Raw genomic sequence first — 21,306 nt, forward strand, 5'->3', positions numbered from 1 at the left:
TGAGAAGGAAAGTTAGAACTCATTTTAAGTCTCCCCTTTCAAGTACAACAAATTTTCATCTTTATTTGAACAGCCTTGAATGCATTTATGTTTTAGGCCCCTAGACTCCATTTGGAGGTGGGGAGGGGGCAGTAAGGTCTGGAGTCTCAGTTGTGATAGTGCGGGGCTGCCTGGGTGATCCTGAGGCACATGGCCCTTTGTTGGAGTTTACACATGAAGGATAGATTTAGCGTTCTGTGGTTGGGATGATGATTCTTTCTTGTACTGTAGTAGTGACTATCTGATAATTTCTAGGAATCATAAAGGGTTTCTTAGACAAGGATTTTATGAATTTTAAATTAAGTCACACCCATCTATAATGGGAAATTGAAGTATATAATTTCTTAGAAATGTCAGAATCAATAAGAATGAGTAGGACAACACCTGAAATAAAATGTAGTTTACCAGATGCTTGGTTATATCTTTACATTATGTATGTTTTATTTTTCACCTTTTATTATGGAGCTGTTTAAACATAGCAGGTAGAAAGACTAGGGACCTGAGTCCTCATGTTACTGTACCAGCTTCAACAGTTAACAGTAGAGAGTCACATTTTTTGTCTTTAATTAATTAACTAATTAATTAATTTTACACCCCTCCCCCCCAAAGTACAACTCAATATATTATTTCATCCTTAGACTACTTTAGTGTATCTCTAAGAGAAAAGAACTTCTTTGGTTAATATAACCATGTAAATTAATGGTAATTCCTTATATATTCCTTGTAATAAGGTTACTTATAATTCTAAAAACATAAATAAAATGATCTTTTTCCTTCTTTCACTTAAAAAATAAAATCCTGTTCTAGATAAAGGTTCCTTCGTTCTCTGAGACACTGTCTGCTTTGAATGTGGTACAGGTGGCTGGTGGTTCTAAAAGTTTGTTTGCAGGTATGATTATTCTTATACTAAAAATTTTTTATAAATTATGCTTACCACCAAAAACATGTTGTGAGAAGTGAGTCTTGTCCTTTCTCTTGTTCTTTGCAGTGACTGTGGAAGGGAAGGTATATGCCTGTGGAGAAGCTACGAATGGCCGACTGGGGTTGGGCATCTCTAGTGGGACTGTGCCCATTCCTCGGCAGATCACAGCTCTTAGCAGTTATGTGGTCAAGAAGGTGGCCGTTCATTCAGGTACCAGTCCAGAGTTGGCACTCATATGCAGATAAACCTGTTGCTCATGCTCTGCAAATAATTGTAGCCTTTAGATAATTTTCTCTAGGGTGCCTTTATATTCTTTTTCAAGTTTACTTAATTATTAAGAATAAAAGTTGGATAATGTAAATCTCCAGGTGGTCTAGAATTTAATTATTGTTGCCACATGAGGCTTTCTAGAGATCAGTAGTTGTTGGCATTCCAGGTGTGTGATGGGGACTACCCCTCTCCAAGGTATGGATTTTCAGTCTCAGAGCTGTGGTCTCTGGTTGATGGCATTTTTGAAATCATCATGTTCCTTGCTTATATATGTGTTATTTTTCTGGGGAAAGAGCCTGTAACTTTCATCAGATTTCCCGAGTGTCTGTGAACCTCAGTGATAAGAAAGATCCTTTGAAAAAAAAATCACCTTCTCTCAGTTTAGGGAACCTTTACTGAGAATTATTTCGAAGCACTATGCTCGGCCTCTGAAGAATGGAACTAAATTAGGTATAAAACTCACTTCACGTCTGCACTGAGTAGGTTTAGGTTTAACCCCATATAAAAGCAGGTCTAAACAGTAGAGGCTTGAGCAAGATAGAATTTTTACTTTTCTTCTTTGTAAAAGTCTGGGGGTGGGCACCTGGACTAGTACGGTGGCTCTGTGCCCATGAAGAACACAAGCGCCATTTGGTCTTTTTTTCCACCTTTGTTGATAGATGGCCATGCAGCTCTGTCTAGGTAAGCATAGATGTTTCCTCAGCCCACTTAGCCCCTTTAAAGGACTTTTTAGGAAGCCTAGCTCACTTCTGTTGGATCTCAGTCACCATCCTTTCTGGGCAAGGGAGTTTTTAGCTGCGCACATTGTTACTCTCATTAGTGTGGGTTCTGTTGTAAGGAACAGGGGAGAATGAATGATTTGGGGGACTGAGAGCCCAGGAGTTGGCAGGGACACAGGTGGCAGAGAGAAAATGCCAATAAAGATAGTGTCTTGGGGCAGACTAGATGGGCTGGAAGAATGGTCTACACTGGGGAAGAGCATGACCATGAAAGAATGGGTATAATGCATTAATTGTGATTGATGGCACTTTTGCTTAAATAACTCCACAGTTGGTGTACATTTCTCTAAAGCTTAATTGACAGTGTATTTGATAATTTGCCTAGTCATAAATGTACTTATTTTTACTTTTTTTTGGTCTGAATTTTGATCTTTTATATATTTAACGTAACAGGAACCCCGTTATTAAACATGACACTATTTTGCTGCCTCTTTACGAGTAAAATTCATTCTAGGATTTAAACTTTGTAGTTTACTAAACGTTCACTGACTTTATGTATTTGTCGCCCTGAAATGCTGATCCTATCTACTCATTTGTTGAACACATATTCATTGAGCAAATGCTGCATGCCAGGCAGAGTAAAGTAATAATGTTGTGAACTTTTTGTAAACTATATTTGACAGCACATATCTGTGTGAATGTTGCAGGTGGCCGCCATGCTACGGCTTTAACTGTTGATGGGAAAGTGTTTTCCTGGGGTGAAGGTGACGATGGCAAACTTGGACACTTCAGCAGAATGTAAGAATATTTTCTTCATTACTTGCTAATAAGACGAGGTTACTGATGATAATAGTGATTATCTTTTTGGTAGTTATTTTTCAGAAAATTAAATAGGATAGGTCATTTTTGAAAATGGAACCTAAAAATATATCTGTTAAAAATATCTATGAATGGGGGCGCCTGGGTGGCTCAGTGGATTAAAGCCTCTGCCTTTGGCTCAGGTCATGATCCCAGGGTCCTGGGATCGAGCCCCGCATCGGGCTCTCTGCTCGGCGGGGGGCCTGCTTCCTCCTCTCTCTGCCTGCCTCTCTGCCTACTTGTGATCTCTGTCCATCAAATAAATAAATAAAATCTTTAAAAAAAAATGTCTATGAATGTGATTTGGCCTCACATGATCTGTTTTAATGTTTGATAGTTAAGTTGATCTGCAGATGTTGTTTTGACTAAATGTGGACTGGTGTAGATGTCCTTTTTTTCTTTTTTAAAAATGACTGGATTGATTTTAGGGAATATTATTTAATCTTGTTTTAGGAACTGTGACAAGCCACGGCTTATTGAGGCCTTGAAAACCAAGCGTATCCGGGATATTGCCTGTGGGAGCTCACATAGCGCAGCCCTCACATCCAGTGGGGAGCTATACACCTGGGGCCTTGGAGAGTACGGCCGGTTGGGACATGGGGATAATACAACACAACTGAAGCCCAAAATGGTGATTATACACATTTTTGTTGCTTACAGAAAGCTTACCATCTGCTGATTTCAACGAAGATAAGCTTCGAGTCTAGGAAAGTTCATAAAGACATGTGCATTATTGGCTTTCAGTCTGTGGAAAAAATTTCCCTTGTTTTCTCAGTGCCTGTGCTTGATTCTGTTTTTAAATTTGTAATTGAGTAGGTGAAAGTCCTTCTTGGTCACAGAGTAATCCAGGTTGCATGTGGAAGTAGAGATGCACAGACCCTGGCTCTGACTGATGAAGGTAAGCTCCTACCTAACTCTGTATCTGGGTGGTTAGGAACATCATGAAGCACTGGCCTGAAGTATGCATTTTTTAAACCTAGGTTTAGTATTTTCCTGGGGTGATGGTGACTTTGGAAAACTGGGCCGGGGAGGAAGTGAAGGCTGTAATATTCCCCAGAACATTGAGAGACTGAATGGACAGGGAGTGTGTCAGATCGAATGCGGAGCTCAGTTCTCTTTGGCTCTCACCAAGTCAGGAGTGGTGTGGACATGGTATGTAAACTCTCTGTCACCCATCAGTGTGTATGTGTCCATGTGAGACAGTGGTGGGCTTCTGCCCTGTATTCCATCCCCCCCGGCAGGGATGGTTAAACCTTCATTTTCTTTTCTTTTCTTTCTTTCTTTTTCAAGATTCTGTTTATTAGAAAGAGAGAGAGGGGCACCTGGGTGGCTCAGTGGGTTAAGCCTCTGCCTTCAGCTCAGGTTATGATCTCAGGGTCTTGGGATCAAGTCCCAAAGCAGGATCCCTGCTCAGTGGGGAGCCTGCTTCTCTCTCTCTCTGCCTGCCTTTCTGCCTACTTGTGATCTCTGTCTCTCTGTCAAATAAATAAATAAAATCTTTTTTTTTAATATAAATAAAATCTTTAAAAAAGAAAAAAATGGAGAGAGAGAGACAGTGAGAGCAGGAACATAGCAGGGGGAGTGGGAGAGGAAGAAGCAGGCTCCCCTCCAAGCAGGGAGCCTGATGCAGTGCTCGATCCCAGGATCCTGGGATCATAACCTGAGCTGAAGACAGACACCTAACAACTGAGCCACCCAGCTGCCTCAAACCTTCATTTTCTTACATCCAGCATCTTTTTTCTTTTATTTATTTCAAGTTGGGATTAGTGACAGTATTATAATAAATTTTTCTTGTAACTGGGTCATTTGGAAGTGAAGACTAGAGAAATTTTAGCCCAGCTTGTTGTCTTCCCTGTTTAGGTGAGATTTATGTAGAAGGTTTCTTTTTTCTTACCACGCCAGAAGCCTAGTGATCAATTGGGCAGAAAGCAGACTTCTGATTTCTTTGATCCTTAAAAAGTTCATGACTTTCTTGTGAAAGCTTATTTATTAAATTTAAAAGGAGAGGGACAACCAGCTGACCTTGTGACAATGTGATGGGCCTTAACTTGAGTATTGTGTCTCAGAGGCAGCTTGAGGAAGAATTGACCTACATCAGTAACTTAAGTGTTATACAACACACATTAAGGATCTTGCTGTAGAATTAAAGAATTAATTTGAATTAATGATATACTATTTTATAACATAATTTCAGAGACTGTGGGCACTGCATGTGATGTTAATGAGCTGGCTCTAATGCTGTAAACAAATGAGTGTTTTCCTGTGGAACATTGCTAGATGGTAACCATATATTAAAATGCACACTGTTGACCTCCTTTCAGGGGAAAGGGGGATTACTTCAGATTGGGCCATGGCTCTGATGTGCATGTACGGAAACCACAGGTGGTGGAAGGGCTGAGAGGGAAGAAGATTGTGCATGTGGCTGTTGGGGCCCTGCACTGCCTGGCAGTCACAGATGCAGGGCAGGTAAGCTAAGGTGATAAGTCCTTGTGTTGAAAATATAATTCATGATGAAATGAAGTGAGTCTTAGTATTTAAAGAACCAGGAGGACAGGCTGTACCCGTTTTGTTCTTGTGTATGTCTGCCCAGTTGTCAGCTTAGGCAGGAACACCTGGTAAATTGAAGAGTTGTTGACTGACAGATGTTGTAAAGTGGTAGGCTTTCCTGATCTAAAGTCCACATGAAAAATATGAAAAGATTATTGTCATTGAAGGTGCTCCTGCTGCTAAGGTATTAACAGTGTTTTACTTGAGAAATTGATAGCCAATGGAGAGATATGTTCGTCATTTTAGAAATAAAGTCATCTGTGACAAGTATTACTCATTCTTCTGCTTTGAGAATCCATATCATGACAGGCTTTTGTTATATTTTAAAAATTCATTTATGACAACAAATTAGCACCTTTTTTCCCCAAAATTTTATTTAAGTTCTGGTTAGTTAACATATAGTGTAACATCGGTTTCAGGAGTAGAATTTAGTGATTCATCATTTACATATAACATCCAGTGCTCATTGCAACAAGAGCACACTGTTTGCTTTTTTAAATCAAAATGAATTAAAAATGAATTCTTCCTTCTAAATCTGTAAAGCCAAGAAGTTAATTACATGAAAAGTGAGCATATTGTTTTTGATCACTTTGCTTTGCAAAATAAAGGAAAATAAATAAGTATTGAACTTATTTGAAGAGGAGAATCTCCCTGTTTCCTAAAACAAAACAGAACAGTTGAATTCATTGGATTGATAGTAAATAAATACTTACTTATAGTTATTGGAGAGAATTTTGAAGTAAATTTAAAGACAATGTTCTCAAATGTTGAAAAATTCTGTTTTTGTTCCTGTAACAGGTTTATGCTTGGGGAGATAACGACCATGGCCAACAGGGCAATGGCACAACCACAGTTAATAGAAAGCCTACACTTGTGCAAGGCTTAGAAGGCCAGAAGATCACACGAGTGGCTTGTGGGTCTTCACACAGTGTGGCATGGACTACCGTTGATGTGGCAACACCCTCTGTCCATGAGCCTGTTCTCTTTCAGACTGCAAGAGACCCTTTAGGTGCTTCCTATTTAGGTAACACAGATTTGTATTTAGTATGAGATATTTCTGTAGGGTACAGGAACATCATAGTTAGAATATTTAATAAGACCACCAGATTAGAGGTTGTAGCACTGCATTAACTGCATTCTGTACCAGGGTCTCAAAATAACCATGGTACTTTGCTTTTTGCGTGCTGGAAGGAGAATTTTGAAAGGAAATATGATGCTGATTCTTATATTATGATCAGGTCAACTCTGGCATATATAAAGTGCTATATAATAACTACTTGACATACATAAGCACTGTGCTGCGCTGGGCTACTTGGTATTTTTAGCAGCTTGACTCAGATATAATTGACATTCAACAAACCTTACATATTTAAAGTGTGATTTCCATGAGCTTTGACATGTGTGCACCTGTGAAAGCATCACTGAGTCAAGATAAGTGAAAATATACATATTCTTTGTGCCCCTTCTCAGCCTCTCTTTCTCCTACAACCCCTTGGCTTGCTATCTGACACTATATCAGTTTGTATTTTTAAGAGTTTTATATGAATGGAATCATACCGTAGGTACTTTTAAAATCTCACTTTTTCCATTCAGCATCATTATTTTGAAATTCATCCATGTTGCATATACTAATAATTCATTCTTTTCTTTTTTGTCAAGTAGTATTTCATTTATGGATGTACTGCAGTTTGTTATTAGTTGCCTGTGGGTGGACTTTGAGGTTGTTCCCAGTTTTTGGCTATACAAATACAATTGCTATGAACATTCATGTACAAGTCTTGATATGGACCTATACTTGGATTTCTCTAGGGTAAATACCTAGGAGAGGAATGGTTAAATCATATGGTAGGTACAGGTTTATCTTCTCAAGAATCCTACAGACTGTTTTTGTAAAGTCATTGTTCCAAAGCTCCAGCTCACTCCATATTTTTGTCTACCCTTGGTTTGGTCAGTTTTTATAATTTGAACTTAGATTTGTGTAGATATGTAGTGGTATCTCATTGCGGTTTTACTTTGCATTTCCCTGATGACTGATGATGTTGAGCATCATGTGTATTTACCATCCAAATATGGTTTTGTTTTGTTTTGTTTTGTAGTGTCTATTCCTATCTTTTGCCTGTATTTAAAACTAGGTTGTTTTCTTATTGAGTGTTGAGTGTTCTTTATATATTCTGGGTACAAGTCTTTTGTCAGATATGTGACTTGTAAATATTTTCTCCCAATGTTGCTTATCTTCTCATTCTCTCCACAAGTGAATTTTAAAGAGCAGAAATTTTTAATTTTGATAAAGTCCATTTTTTTAATGGCTCATACTTTGGGAGTTACATCTAAAAAGACTTTGTGTACTCAAAATCAAAGGTTCATTTCCTGTATTTTTTTATGTAAGTTCTAGAGTTTTAGATATTTAAATCTATGCTTGATCTCAAATTAAATTTTATATATTGTGTGAGATGTGTACTGAATTCTTTGGTGGAGGTGTGTGTGTGTGGATATACAGTTGCATTTACTTAAGAAAACTATCTTTTCTCTGTTGAGTTGCTTTTTGCACCTTTGTAAAAAATCAGTTGTCTTTGTATGTTATGGATCTATTTCTGGATGCTCAGTTTTGTTGACTTATTTTTTGTATTTTGATGCCAATACCACATTATTTTGATTATTATAACTTTATAAAAGACCCAATTCAGGCTGTGGTAATTCTTTAACTTTGCTCTTTTTCAAATGCTGTTTTGAGTATTAGAATAAGCTTGTCAATTTTTATAAAATTGCCTGCTGGAGGGGCGCCTAGGTGGCTCAGTGGGTTGGGCCTCTGCCTTTAGCTCAGGTCGTTGTCTCAGGGTCTTGGGATCAAGCCCTGCATCGGGCTCTCTGCTCAGCGGGGAGCCTGCTCCCCCCCCCCCCCCCCTGCCTCTCTGCCTACTTGTGATCTCTCTCTCTGTGTCAAATTAAAAAAAGAAAAATTGTCTGCTGGAGATTTTTGTTTGTAAATCTTCTTTAGCTTACGGTTAAGTTACTCTGTAACATTTTGTTCCTTTTGGGTCTTGGTTTTGGATTTGTTTATTGGCTTCAGACCTGATATTAGTCTGAGGCTAAGAATTCCCCACCACTGAGACAAGACGTTCTGAGAATAATGAGGTCTTCATGTCTGGCTGACAGGAGCAACTGCTATGCTGGTTCCTCTGTATTCTTCCAGCCTGTGTGTGGGGCCTGTAGTACTATCATGTAGTTCTTTCTTTGGCTTTGGGAACTTCCTCTCATGTAGGCACCCATCACCTTTTGCTGCATCCTCAGCTGTGGTGAGTGAGGGTACCTGCACAACTCCCTGGCACTTATCTGGGCAACTGTGTCTTCTCTGCTTCTGTTTTGTGAAGTCTGACCACACTGGCCTCTCTCCCCAGAGCTGTTCCTCCTTTACTCATATAGACCACTGAGCTCCACCTGGTTCCCTTCCCTTGGCCGAAGCCTGCAAACTCTTAGGGCAGTGATGAGCTGGATCATGTGTCTAGTAAGACTGTTCGTTGGTGAACATTTTGTCTTCTCTCCATTGTTTTGTGTTATTTTTTGTTTTGCATTTCAGTGGTAAGTAAATACGGGTAGTTACTATATTTTCATCACTTTTTTTGGTAGCTAAACAATGAAGCTTTGATGAAAATAACTTTTTTATAGAAGTATAAGTAAGTAGGTTGTTGTTTTTGTTTTTATTCTGGAAGACCATTAACCTAATACTTAATCTGTAAAATAGCAAAATGCAGATTGGAGTGTGTTTTAGAAATAAACTGGAAAGGTCAAATAGGAATAGAGCAAACTCTGATCTTTAAAATTGATCCCAAATTTTATTTTCCTTTTTCAGGTGTGCCTTCAGATGCTGATTCTTCTGCTGCCAGCAATAAAATCAGTGGTGCAAATAATTCTAAGCCAAATCGCCCTTCTCTTGCCAAGATTCTCCTGTCATTGGATGGAAATCTGGCCAAACAGCAGGCCTTATCTCATATACTTACAGCATTGCAAATCATGTATGCCAGGTAGGCTTGTTGACTAGCTTTTGAAATCCTGCAGTTATTTAAACTTTGGGTTTTGTATTTTTGGTTGATCATATGTCTCAGAGAATGTTATAGTATTGTCTTTAAATATTGTGAGTTTTAGGTCATATACCCTTAGTGAATGGTGATTTTTTTTTTTTTAAACAATCTGTTTATTTATTTTGGAGAGAACACATATGCATATGTGGGGAGAGAGGGCCAGAGGGAGGGGAAGAGAGAAAGAATCTCCAGCAGACTCCCTGCTGAGTATGGAGCCTGAGAACATGGGGCTTGATCTCATGACCTTGAGATCATAGCCTGAGCCGAAATCAAGAGTCAGACATGTAACCAACTGAGCCACCCAGGCACCCCTGTGCTTTTTTTAATGGGGGTTGAAATATGAATCAAATCCAAATTGGGGTGCTGGGTATGGATCTTGCTTAAGATTCTCTCTTCCTCTCCTACTACCCCCTCCTGCACCCCTGCTCGCTCTCTCTCTCTCAAAAAAAAAAAAAAAAGAAAGAAAGAAAGAAAAAAGAAAGAAATCCAAATTAAAAACCATTTTTTATTTTTATGGCCAGTAAGCTCTAAGCATTACTATTTGAGGAATGAGAGGAAGAATTAACTGATACAACTATACAGTGATGTTTAAGATCACTTGACATTTCCTTCACTCAAACACTTGATAAACAGAGTTTTAACAATGCTATCTTTTTCAACATTTTGCTGCTATTTTCTGTCTGAGTTAGTAGCTCATCTCTCATGATTATGGGCCTGATGAGTAGAAATAAATTACACAGGAACATTAGTTTCATACTGAAGGCCAACTGTGTCACTGAGAGGACATTTAGTCTTAGCTGCCTTATATGAGGCATCCTTGATACACAGCTTTTAGTAAATAAAACATTATCCTCAGGTTCTTACAATCCTAGAAGAGTTCTCAGGGGAATCTGGGGGTTTATTCTGGTCTGATTTTTATATTTGGTATTTTTTCACCTGTCATTACCAAGGTCATAAGATAATAAGTAAACATTGTAGCTTTTAGCTGATGAATATTGGTTTAGTATTTTCCCAGAACTGCTTTATATGTATCCTATAAAAATGAGGGAGTCACTCAGTAAGTGTTTGTCCCTCCTCCTGGGTCTTCTGTCCTGCAGTGGTGAAGGGCAGTTCACCACAGGCCTGGCTTTCTCTCCTGACAGAGATGCGGTGGTTGGGGCCCTGATGCCAGCTGGCATGATTGCCCCGGTGGAGTGTCCTTCATTTACCTCCTCGGCACCTCCTTCTGATGCATCTGCTATGGCCAGTCCTGTGAGTGGAGAGGAATGTGTGCTGGCTATTGATATTGAAGACAGACTGAGTCCAAATCCATGGCAAGAAAAGAGAGGAGAGGTAAAAATAAATAGTAAAACAATAATGTAACATTAGATCAAACTTTGTGTTTAGGAAAGTATAATTAATTCAGTATAAAGTATAATTAATTCAGACTGCTTTTGTTCCTACTGCTGTGATTTTTGGCTTGAATTAAAAAATACACAATTTTAAAAGAATCTTTATAGTGTTTAAATAGAAATACTTTAATTTTTTTAAAAAGTTGTGAAATACAAGTCCACAGTCCTTTATCCATGATTCTGGAACATTAAAGCTCTGAAAGCCAAGAGTTTTTGTAACTTATTTTGGGGGAAAACCCAACTTGAAGAGATATGAACTCATTTCTAATCTTCTTCATGTGGCCTTTTGTGAATATTAATAGGTTTTCATGGGAATATGAATGTGTTTGACTTTGGAGAGTTGCCCTGTACCCCAGGATGGTGGAAGCACCTTGTTAACCTCTGGCTTAAGGGGTTTGAGAGAAAGCTTTTTGGAGTTGTGTGGGAGGTGTGCCACACTGCTCAGTTTTCCCTCTTCCTGTGTATTTTTAAACTAGATGATATCTTCTGAGGATGCTGTGACCCCCTCTGCAGTGACCCCATCTGCTTCCTCAGCTTCTTCTCGACCATTTATCCCAGTGACGGACGACCCAGGAGCTGCCAGCATCATTGCAGAAACTATGACAAAAACCAAAGAGGTCAAGGAGCTTTCTTCTTTAACATTTTATTTTGAAATAATCTTAAATTTGCTGGACTCTGAAATAATCTTAAATGCACACAAAAGTTGGAGAATTAGTACATAGAAATATAGCACATTATACTTCCATATACTATTCACCTAGGTTCTCTAGCTGTTGGCATTTCTGAACCATTGGTGGGTAGCTGCAGGGCACAATCCCCGTTCATCCTCAAGGCTTCAGTGTGTCAGGGCATTAACATTGATCCAGGATTACTTTCTAATCCACAGATCTAATCAGATTTTGCTTATTGTCCTAATAGTATTCTTTATAGGTCTAGAACGCAACTCAGGGTTGATTGATGTCTCTTTAGTATTCAGTATGGAACATTCTTTAATTCTTCCTTTGGATGGATACTACAGGAAGGATGTAGAGTTCTTTTCAGTGCATCCCATTGATGTATGTGCATTGTTTATTTGCTGCAGTCTGGTGATATTAATTCTTATTGCTTGGTCAAGAGCGTCTGCCAGGTTTTTCCACCAGAAGTTAATAAAAGTGGGTTAGGATGTATTCATGGGGAGATACTTTGAGACTATAAATACCTGTAAGTACCTTTTTCCTCCTATTTTACCCACCAGTTTTTAGTATCTATTGATGATTCTAGCTGAATCCATTATTACTGTGGTAGTTGTCACATGGTGATTTTGCAAATTTCATCATTCCTTTTTGAATATAATTGTTGCTGTTCTTCTGTGAGAACTTTCCCTTCTCATCTTCGTCTGTCTGTCTGTCTGTCTATCCATCTATGATGGTATGGAATCATGGGATCGTACTTTACTCAAATAATGACATTCATTACTGTTATCATTTGACACCCAAATTGTACCAGACATGGCCATGGGGATCCCTTTCTGGCTGGTTCATTTCTCCTTCTGACATGTCCCCATAATTCTTTGAGCATTTCTTTACTTTTTGCCACAAAAACGTGTTCCAGACTTTAACTTACCCTTTCCCTGCTCTGGAATCATCCATTTTTCCAAGGAGCCCTGGTTCCTTTTAGTGGATCATAAAATTTAGAAACAAGATCTGGAAACTTGGTAAGTTAGTTGCTACCAGATGTCCTTGGTTTACACCTTCTCAGCAAGCGTGCATGCATATGCACAATTTTTTCTACTTCAGCATCTTATCTTTATAATAAAAACCATGAATAGTTCAAACTACTATTTTCAGTTTCAGTCCAACACCACGGAATTTATGCTTGCTCTGTCTCTTTCTGTATTTGAAGTGTATAATCCTTTTTATACATTGCTGAATTGATTTGCTCTTTTGTTGAGGATTTTTATACCGGTGTTCATAAGGGATACTGATCTGTAGTTATCTTGTGATGTGTTTGCCTGGTTTGGGTATTAGAGTAATACTGTCCTCATAGAATGAGCTGGGCAGTGTTCCTTCATTTTTTTTTTTTTTTTAAAGATTTATTTATTTGACAGAGAGAGAGTGCATGCACGCGCACAAGCAGGGGGTAGCAGCAGAGGGAGAGGGAGAAGCAGGCTGTCCACTGAGCAGGGAGCCTGATGTGGGGCTCTATCCCAGGATCCTGGGATCATGACCTGAGCAGAAGGCAGACGCTTAACGACTGAGCCACCCAGGCGCCCCTATCTTTTGTTTTGTTTTGTTTTTTTAAAGAGTTTGAAGGATTAATGTTAATTCTTCTTTAAATATTTTATAGAATTTTATCTGCCCCTTTAAGATGTTCTCATCATTTTTTTGAGTGTTTTCTTGCTTTCTGGCACAACACAAGGTTCTAGATAAGCTCAACAAAATGTTTTACCCTCCTTTCTCTAGGAGGCCTTGGTTCTTTTTAGTAGAGAGTGGTATTTAAAAGGCAAGATCTTCAAGTGTTCATTGCTCTTGGGGTGTTGCTGTTTCCAAGTGGACAGAGGTAGGGAATGTATGTGTATGTATACATACAGAACAGAGAAGTACGCTTATTTATTTCTTTATAAATGGCATATTTTGAAAACCACTGGTTCACAACAACAATACAATCAGTTCTAACAGCACAGGACTCACTCTTCTTTTCTTCTTTTCTCCCCTTCTGTGTTTATAACTCTCTTCTCTGAAAGTGAGAATCCAGCCCCTGTTATTGGCAGTTTATTTAGTTCCCCTTAAGAAGCCACTCCTCCCCCACCTGGGTACACTCCTTTCTCTGCACAGCTTCTGACACTCAGAACCAGTCTAACTTCTGCAAGGATGACCTTTCACCTGCTTGATTTGTGACTTCTCTCTCACCTCCCATGCTGGCCACACCAGCCACCCCCACATATGGACACCTTCCCGAGCCACTTAGGTGCTCCCTATGCCAGGCCATTGTACCTGCTAACACTCTCTCCCTTGCCAGCATATTCGCCTTTGGGGACAAATATGCATTCTTTTTTTTATTTTTTAAGTTGTTATTTAAATTCCAGTGTAATATCAGTTTCAGGTGTACAATATAGTGATTCAACACTTCCACTTGGTGGTTATCATAACAAGTACACTCCTTAGTCCCCATCATCTATTTAATATGCATTATTTTCAATTATACTTGGAACTCTTGGTTTATTATGCTATTAATGCTGAAAAAAATGTGTCCTATAGAAATTACTCGTAACTATCTCTGGTAATGAAAAATATTATTTATAGATTAGATATCTATATTTAACTTCTAATACTTGGCAATCTCCTAGGGTGAGGATTTAATGCATAAATTATGCTGAATTATTCAAAATATTTGCTTTTGGGTAGGAGAGGAATTTCTTTCCTACTAATTTATTTACGAGACATAGGCGTTATCCAGATTATTATGCCCCTAGATTCCTGTCGTTTCAGTTTTGGTATGGTTCATAAATCATGGTAAAGTAATTTGCATATTAGTTTTAGGCTAGTATTAATCACATGTATTATATGTGGTTAATATATTCCACTGAATGCTTTTGCTGCTCTTCAGTGAGTGAGATGCTGGGATGTTACAATTTCTGACCAACTTCACTTAATGGGTTCCCTGGGTCTCCATGCAGAGGTAGGAGCAGGGTCTGTTTCTTTAAAGGGAGAAACTGTTCTAGCTCAGAGAAGTGTGGTGTCCAGGACCTAAGTCAATGGAACTTGCACATTGGATGTGTCCCATTCCCCTTAAATTTCCTAAGTGGGGCTGTGCTTCCCCTAGTTCATTGCTGTTTCTGGAAAGAGTTGGTACTAGTTTTGCTGAGATCCTGAAAGCAGGAGAAAAGAAGAGAGGCACTTTTGGCATCTTTTTCTTCCCTGGTGAGCCAGACTCTGTCTGGGAAACTAGAAGGTCCTGGGTCTCAGTGTTTCCCACTCCCTCTAAGCTCAAAATTTCCCACCTCTGATGTCTTCTTATTCTTTTCTATAAGTCAGATCCCACTGCCAGCTCCCAAGAGGCTCTTAGGGTGTTAGATAGGAGGCTGTGAGGCAGCATTCCTGGGTGCGACATCGTCATGAGGTCAGGGAACAGATAGTGATGCAGACAAATAAGTAGCTTCTTTCCCCTGCCAAAGAAGGGAAAGAAGAAAATGATCACAGGTGCAAAGAGTTTTAGCTGACATAGTGTAAATGAAAAGTAAAAGGAGAATATCTATTTTCATTTTCAAAGAACCCAAGGAAAAAGAGTAGGTGGCTAATGTGCTATATACCAGCCAACAAGTCAATTTAAATGAGATTCTAGGAAATAATTATGGGGAGGCTATAGATAAAATATGTAAATTCCAGATTTAGTTTTACGAAATTCCTATGCATATCTTATGGATGGGGTGGTAGATTTTACATGGTGTGACTTCATTCCAAGCTACCTTATGAACTTGGTTAAAGTATAAATTGTGATTTGTAGTTTAGTCATACTTTTCACAGATACTGTTGGTATTTTGTAAACTATATCAAAAACTAATGATGTACTCTATGGTGGCTAACTTAACATAATAAAAAAAAATAAGATAAATAAAAAGAATAACTTTCTATTAAAAAACATTTAATTGGTCTTGAAAGCATAGTACATAGTGATGAAAATTTTATGGGTATGTCATTTCTTAATCTGGCATATCATGATCTTAAAGGCCTTCTAAAGCCCTTTATTCATCAGTAGTAGTTACATATCCTTTGAGTTCATTAATAAATTGGTGACTGTTTCTAAATGTATTACTCCTCATTTTAATTGTTGGACTTTTTAGGATGTTGAAAGCCAAAATAAAGCATCAGGCCCTGAACCTCAGTCCTTGGATGAGTTCACCAGTCTGCTGGTTGCGGATGACACCCGAGTCATGGTGGACTTGCTCAAGCTGTCCGTGTGTAGCCGGGCAGGGGAAAAGGGCAGGGACGTGCTTTCAGCTGTGCTGTCTGGCATGGGTACCGCCTACCCACAGGTGAGCCACATGATGGGTACTGTGGGCCTCCTGTCCAGGGAATATGCTACTGTTGTCATCATGCTGTATCTTGTGCTTGATTTTATTCTAGTAGATAGCAGTTTAGAAGGACTCTTTAGAAGGAAGGAAGCAGTTTAGAAGGAATATCTACTAGAAGGAATCTTCTAGTAGATAGCAGTTTAGAAGGAAGCAGTTTAGAAGTAGAAGCAGTTTAGAAGGAATCTTAGTAAGTAAGTCTTTCTCTGTCATATGTGCTTCAGTTGTCCTCCCAATGTGCCTTTGGACCTTAGTTTGGTACTTTTTGCCATTTAGAAATTTCTAATTTTTATGAAGTCAGATCTGCCAGTATTTTTCATTAGTGAAATCTGGATTTTGTATTATGCTGAAAAAATGTTTACCTATGTGACATTATTTAAATAAATTTTCTCAGATTTCTTCTAATTATTTTTATGATTTTGTTTATTATATTTATATTTTTGAGCCATCTGGGATTTATCTTTTTTTTTTTAAAGATTTATTTATTTACTTTGGAGAGAGAGAGAGGGAGAGTGTGAGCGAGTAGGGGAGAGGGTCAGAGGGAGAGAGTCTTGAAGGAGACTCCTTGCTAAGCACAGAGCCCAACATGAGGCTCCATCTCATAACCCATGAGATCATGACCTGAGCCGAAACTAAGAGTCAAAAACTTAACCGAGTCACCCCGGCGTCTCGTCTGGGGTTTATCCTAATGTAAGGAATAAGGTAGGGATCCAGCTTTATTTTTTCCTAGATGGCAAGCATGTTGTCCAACACTGTTTATTGAATATTCCATCCTTTTCTCAATGATTTGAAAAAGTTCTGTATATATTTCAGTCCATTTATGGACTCTTTTATTCCATCAACCTCACTCTTTATGGTCCAATACTACAATGTTAAATCCTACTGGATCCAGTAGGATTTTCTGCTATGGTGGCAGTGTTCTGTAGCTGAGCCATTCAGTGTGATAGCCTCTAGTCACGTGTAGCTGTTGACTATTTCAAATATCACTAGTGTACCTGAGGAACTGAAGTTTTCATTTTACTTAACTTTAATTAAATTAAATTTAATTTAAATTAATTAATTTAATTAATTAATTTAAATTTGTATAGGCACATGTGGCTAGTGTAGAATATTAAAGTCAGTATCTTATCAGTGTATCTTAGAAATTGGATTGATGAGTCCTTAAGTTTTCTGGCTTCCTTAAGGACTATTATTTATCAATGGCCTTGCTCTGCCTTTTAGAGCTGGCCACATCAGGGAGTCTGATGCCATGTGCTCTCTACAGATACGTAATCTGTGTTTCTCTGGGCCCCATATCACTACCACCCAAACAAGAAGGTACTTAAGTATGGTTGAGTGGTCTTGAAAACAGTAAATGGTTTGGTAGATGGTAAATGGTTTGGGGTTTGTTATTTCTTGATTGCATTCAGGAAGAACAGGAGGTAGGTTTCCTACTTTCTAGTTTTTTGAGGCAAGTTACTTTGCTAATTCTGAGATATTAAATCAAAATGAATTGCCGCAAGCAAAAGTTTAATTTTTTTTATAAGTTTACTGCATTTGTGAGAGGAAAGGATATGAATGAGGACATGGATTTAAAGTCATAATGCCCAGCATTTGACACACATACTTGCCAGGCCCGGTTCTGGTACATTCTTGGTACGAGATTAGGTGTTGGTGTTCTCTGTTTAAAGATGAGGAAACTGAGGCTCTGAGAGGTTTTTTCTGTCTCATGGACACTCAGGTTGCTGGTGGGTGGGAGAAATGGTGGTGGAGGGCAGAGCCACACCTATGACCCCTATGTCATTGTCTCCTGAGAAGCTTTGTTGATCCCTCCTGAAGGAATGATGGTTTTGTCAGAGGAAGATTATGCAGCCCAGAAGACCCCTTGTGGGCTGTGCAGTAGGTGTTTGATGACACCAACATCTGTGTCTCAGTGACACACATCCATAGCAGGTTCAAGGAGAGGCAGAAGCAAAGATAGGATTGTCTTCAAACTGTCCTGACCAGTGACAAGATGCTAGTCCTGTGTCCTATCCTGACCTAATGTTTGGAACTCTTGAAAGAGAGATGTATGAATTTATAGTCCTAATACTTACTACATGGCAGTGATTTTAGTTTGCCATCAATAAAAAACTGTTTGCCAAGCTAATCTGTTTGTTATCTAGATATGAGGAAAAATAGAGGAAAGGATCATTCCCGAAAAGTATGGACTAGAGAATAGTTGTTTTTTTTTTCTGAATTTAGAAAATTTGCTGGTCATTATTGGCTATAATAACATATTCTTATTTTTTTAAAAGATTTTATTTCTTTGAGAGAGAGAGAGAATGAGAGAGGACACAAGTGGGAAGGAGGAGTAGTAGGCTCCCTGCTGAGCAGGGAGCCCAAAATGGGGCTCGATCCCAGGATCCTGAGATTATGACCTGAGTCAAAGGCAGACAGTTAACTGACTGAGCCACCCAGGCACCCCTTCTTATTTGTTATTAAAAATGGAAATCAAGGAGTTTATAATCACCAGTGTTGTCCACTTCAGTGGTGTGAATCACTAAAATTTTAAAATGAAATTAAGGACATCATGGATTGTTGAGGGAATATGGTACAGGGGGCTGCCTCTTAATGTCCTGGGTCAAGAGAAATTCCTACTTATGTTTCTGTTTATAGTCCCTCGTTCCAGATACTTTGCTGCTGTTTGGCCTGGATGGCTAGATCATTCTTCTTTATTCCTGCCCACTCCTGCTTGCCCCCTGGTGTCTTCCTGGATTTTGGTCATTTTTGTCACCTTTCTGCTCCTTCCCTTTATATTTTATTCCTGACAAAGATTTTTCCTCCCACGGAAGTAATCTTGTCTTGGTATAGAAAGAAACTGTTGTGATCACAGTTTCTTCAGTTGGCATATATTGAGTGTCTTACATATGTCAGGCACCTCCCAGCCGCATGTATACATATATGGGCACCTCTGTGAGCTCTGTGCTATTTTGATGCTATAGGTGAGGGAACCAAGCCCTGGTTTGAACTAGCTTTCTCAAATTCCCAAGTGCTCCCCTCTGCCACCCTGTCCCTGTGGAAAGACCTGGAGCAGGGTTAGCAGGGGTAGCATCCTGATGACTTGATCTGTGCCCCTGTTTCCTCCACCAGGTGGCAGATATGTTGCTGGAACTCTGTGTCACCGAACTGGAGGACGTAGCCACAGACTCGCAGAGCGGCCGCTTGTCCTCTCAGCCTGTGGTGGTAGAGAGTAGCCATCCCTACACGGACGACACTTCCTCCAGTGGCACAGTGAAGATACCAGGTATTCAGTGCTGGCCCAGGGGGAGGAGGTGGGGGGGATTGCCCTTAGAGCACTATAATTGCATCAGTAGAAGTAACCATCATCATTTTATAGAAAAGAAGCTATGGAATTGGTTTATAATGATTTCTCCCACTTATCTAATAAAAACTTTTTTTTTTTTTTCAAAATATGAAACAGATAATCATGCAAAGTGATTGTTCAGCTTAACAATTATTAGGTGGATGCCTTAGTCACCAAAACTCAGATTTAGAAGTCCTGTGCCCATTTCTAGAAGCCCTTACTGTGTTCCCACTAAACTGATTTCTGTCCTCATTTGGAAATAAGGCTGACCTGTATTTCTGGACAGTTGTTTTTTTGTTTTTTGTTTTTTTTAAGATTTTTATTTATTTATTTGACAGAGATCACAAGTAGGCAGAGAGGCAGGCAGAGAGAGAGAGAGAGAGAGGAGGAAGCAGGCTCCCCACTGAGCAGAGAGCCTGATGCGGGGCTCGATTCCAGGACCCTGGGATCATGACCTGAGCCGAAGGCAGAAGCTTTAACCCACTGAGCTACCCAGGCGCCCCTGGACAGTTTTTATTACCTAAGAGTGCTTCCTCTTCTTAAGTCTCTTTTTAATTAGTTTCTATCTTTTAAGTTTCTTATTGTAACTTTATTTCTTCCTTTATTTTCTTTTTCCATTTTTCAGCAAGGTATTTGTTGAGGAACCTGGGCTTTTGACCCTTTGGGCTTCCCTACAGCCTGGATTTGTATACCCTTGCTGTACTTCAGCCTGTTCTTCAACCTTGTCTTTCTGCAAATTTGCCTTGATTTGAGCTGCAAGTAGTTTAGTCCCTTTGGCAAGACCATTGGTAGTTGTATCCTAGCACCTGGAAGTACCTGCCGCTTATCTTTCCTTAATGTGATGTTAGCAGCTATTGATGCTCAGAATCCGAGGCTGTTAATCCACTGGGGTTGCAAAATGGGGCCATTCTAATTATTTCGTTCCTTTCTTTCTTATTAGCTGGAATACTTTATAAAGAGATACTTTCCCTCATCCTTTAGTTGGTTACCCAGGGGTGCTGTTTGCATAAGCAAGAAGGGATTAAAAGCTTGAGTTGTTTTTTCTTTTTCCCTCCCACTTCTCTTTTTAAGAGAATGAATTCATTCCCTGTCATTCTTTGAAGGTGGTCAGTTAGAGTTTTTTTTCTTTTATATCATTGTGAATTCATGAATTTAAACACATATGACGGGCTTTGATAATTGTGATTATGATCCTATTGAAGCTCAAATTATCTCATCTCTAGACATAGAAACCTCTTCAGTTTGTCTCTGGAAATGACTTTGATGGTCCATTGATAACCTCCATGCAGTATGATATGACAAGATGCTTTAGGCTTGTCATGTAGTTCCTGCCCTCCACCTGGAATCTTCCTTGGTGTCTTTTAATGGAGATGGCATTTCAGATTACTGGGCTATCATTGTTTCTAGACCTTTTCAGTAAACAGAGATAGGATGAATGCTTAGGCAGTCCACTGACTGACTTTCTTTTGAGTCCATACTGATACATTAGATTCAAATTCAGAACTGCAAGGTTTCTATTTAGCCTCTTCTGTTACATCTGTTTTCTTCTATACTGAAAATCCTGGTTAGACAGGGATGACAGAATTAGAATATCTCACAATTATTCATTTGCTTTATCTCATGTTGCATAAGCAATGGACTCACGATTCAATTCTAATACAAACAAACATGGAATATAATTCCTAAAAATGGCTAAAAAACTTTTTGTCTTAGCTCTCTTCTTTCTCCCAACTTTATTAAAATATACTATGTCTACTAAAGCATAATAGCTATTACACACTATACTTCTTTCAGTCTTAGTTTTACTCTGTTTAATGCTCACTTCTAGTCCTTTGTCTGTCTCTTTTTTCATTATGATTGTCTGAAGCTCACTCTCTAGTCAGTTATTCAGCAAGACTCAGAGGATGGCAGCCTTGGGATCAGCTTGTTCATGACAGTTTGGGCCCAAACCTGAAAGTTAGCTTTTCTTGGTGGTAAATCTTTGGATCACATATTCTTCCTCTGTGAAAGTGTGATGGTGATAATCTGTTTTTTTCTCCCCCTTATGTGCTGTGCTTTGTTTCAGTAATTTTACTAGAATATGTTTTCATATTGGGTACTGTAGGTGATAGT

The 21,306-nt window shown here is 39.0% G+C and overlaps 1 protein-coding gene across 1 annotated transcript in view; it reads left to right on the forward strand.

The window, feature by feature from the left end:
* The window catches only part of LOC111161922 (E3 ubiquitin-protein ligase HERC2), a 232,403-nt gene that overhangs the window by 159,995 nt on the left and 51,102 nt on the right, over nucleotides 1–21,306 (forward strand). Inside the window, exons 58-70 of the mRNA XM_022525994.1 lie at nucleotides 847–928; nucleotides 1,028–1,171; nucleotides 2,658–2,748; nucleotides 3,262–3,439; nucleotides 3,625–3,706; nucleotides 3,789–3,960; nucleotides 5,130–5,274; nucleotides 6,154–6,379; nucleotides 9,203–9,374; nucleotides 10,574–10,763; nucleotides 11,299–11,439; nucleotides 15,642–15,833; nucleotides 18,981–19,134. Of these exons, the coding sequence (XP_022381702.1) occupies nucleotides 847–928; nucleotides 1,028–1,171; nucleotides 2,658–2,748; nucleotides 3,262–3,439; nucleotides 3,625–3,706; nucleotides 3,789–3,960; nucleotides 5,130–5,274; nucleotides 6,154–6,379; nucleotides 9,203–9,374; nucleotides 10,574–10,763; nucleotides 11,299–11,439; nucleotides 15,642–15,833; nucleotides 18,981–19,134 (1,969 nt within the window). The remainder of the gene's footprint in view (nucleotides 1–846; nucleotides 929–1,027; nucleotides 1,172–2,657; nucleotides 2,749–3,261; nucleotides 3,440–3,624; nucleotides 3,707–3,788; nucleotides 3,961–5,129; nucleotides 5,275–6,153; nucleotides 6,380–9,202; nucleotides 9,375–10,573; nucleotides 10,764–11,298; nucleotides 11,440–15,641; nucleotides 15,834–18,980; nucleotides 19,135–21,306) is intronic.

The sequence above is a fragment of the Enhydra lutris genome, unplaced genomic scaffold (assembly GCF_002288905.1).
Source record: "Enhydra lutris kenyoni isolate GAN:26980312 unplaced genomic scaffold, ASM228890v2 scaffoldscaffold87, whole genome shotgun sequence".
NCBI classification, from domain to species: domain Eukaryota; kingdom Metazoa; phylum Chordata; class Mammalia; order Carnivora; family Mustelidae; genus Enhydra; species Enhydra lutris.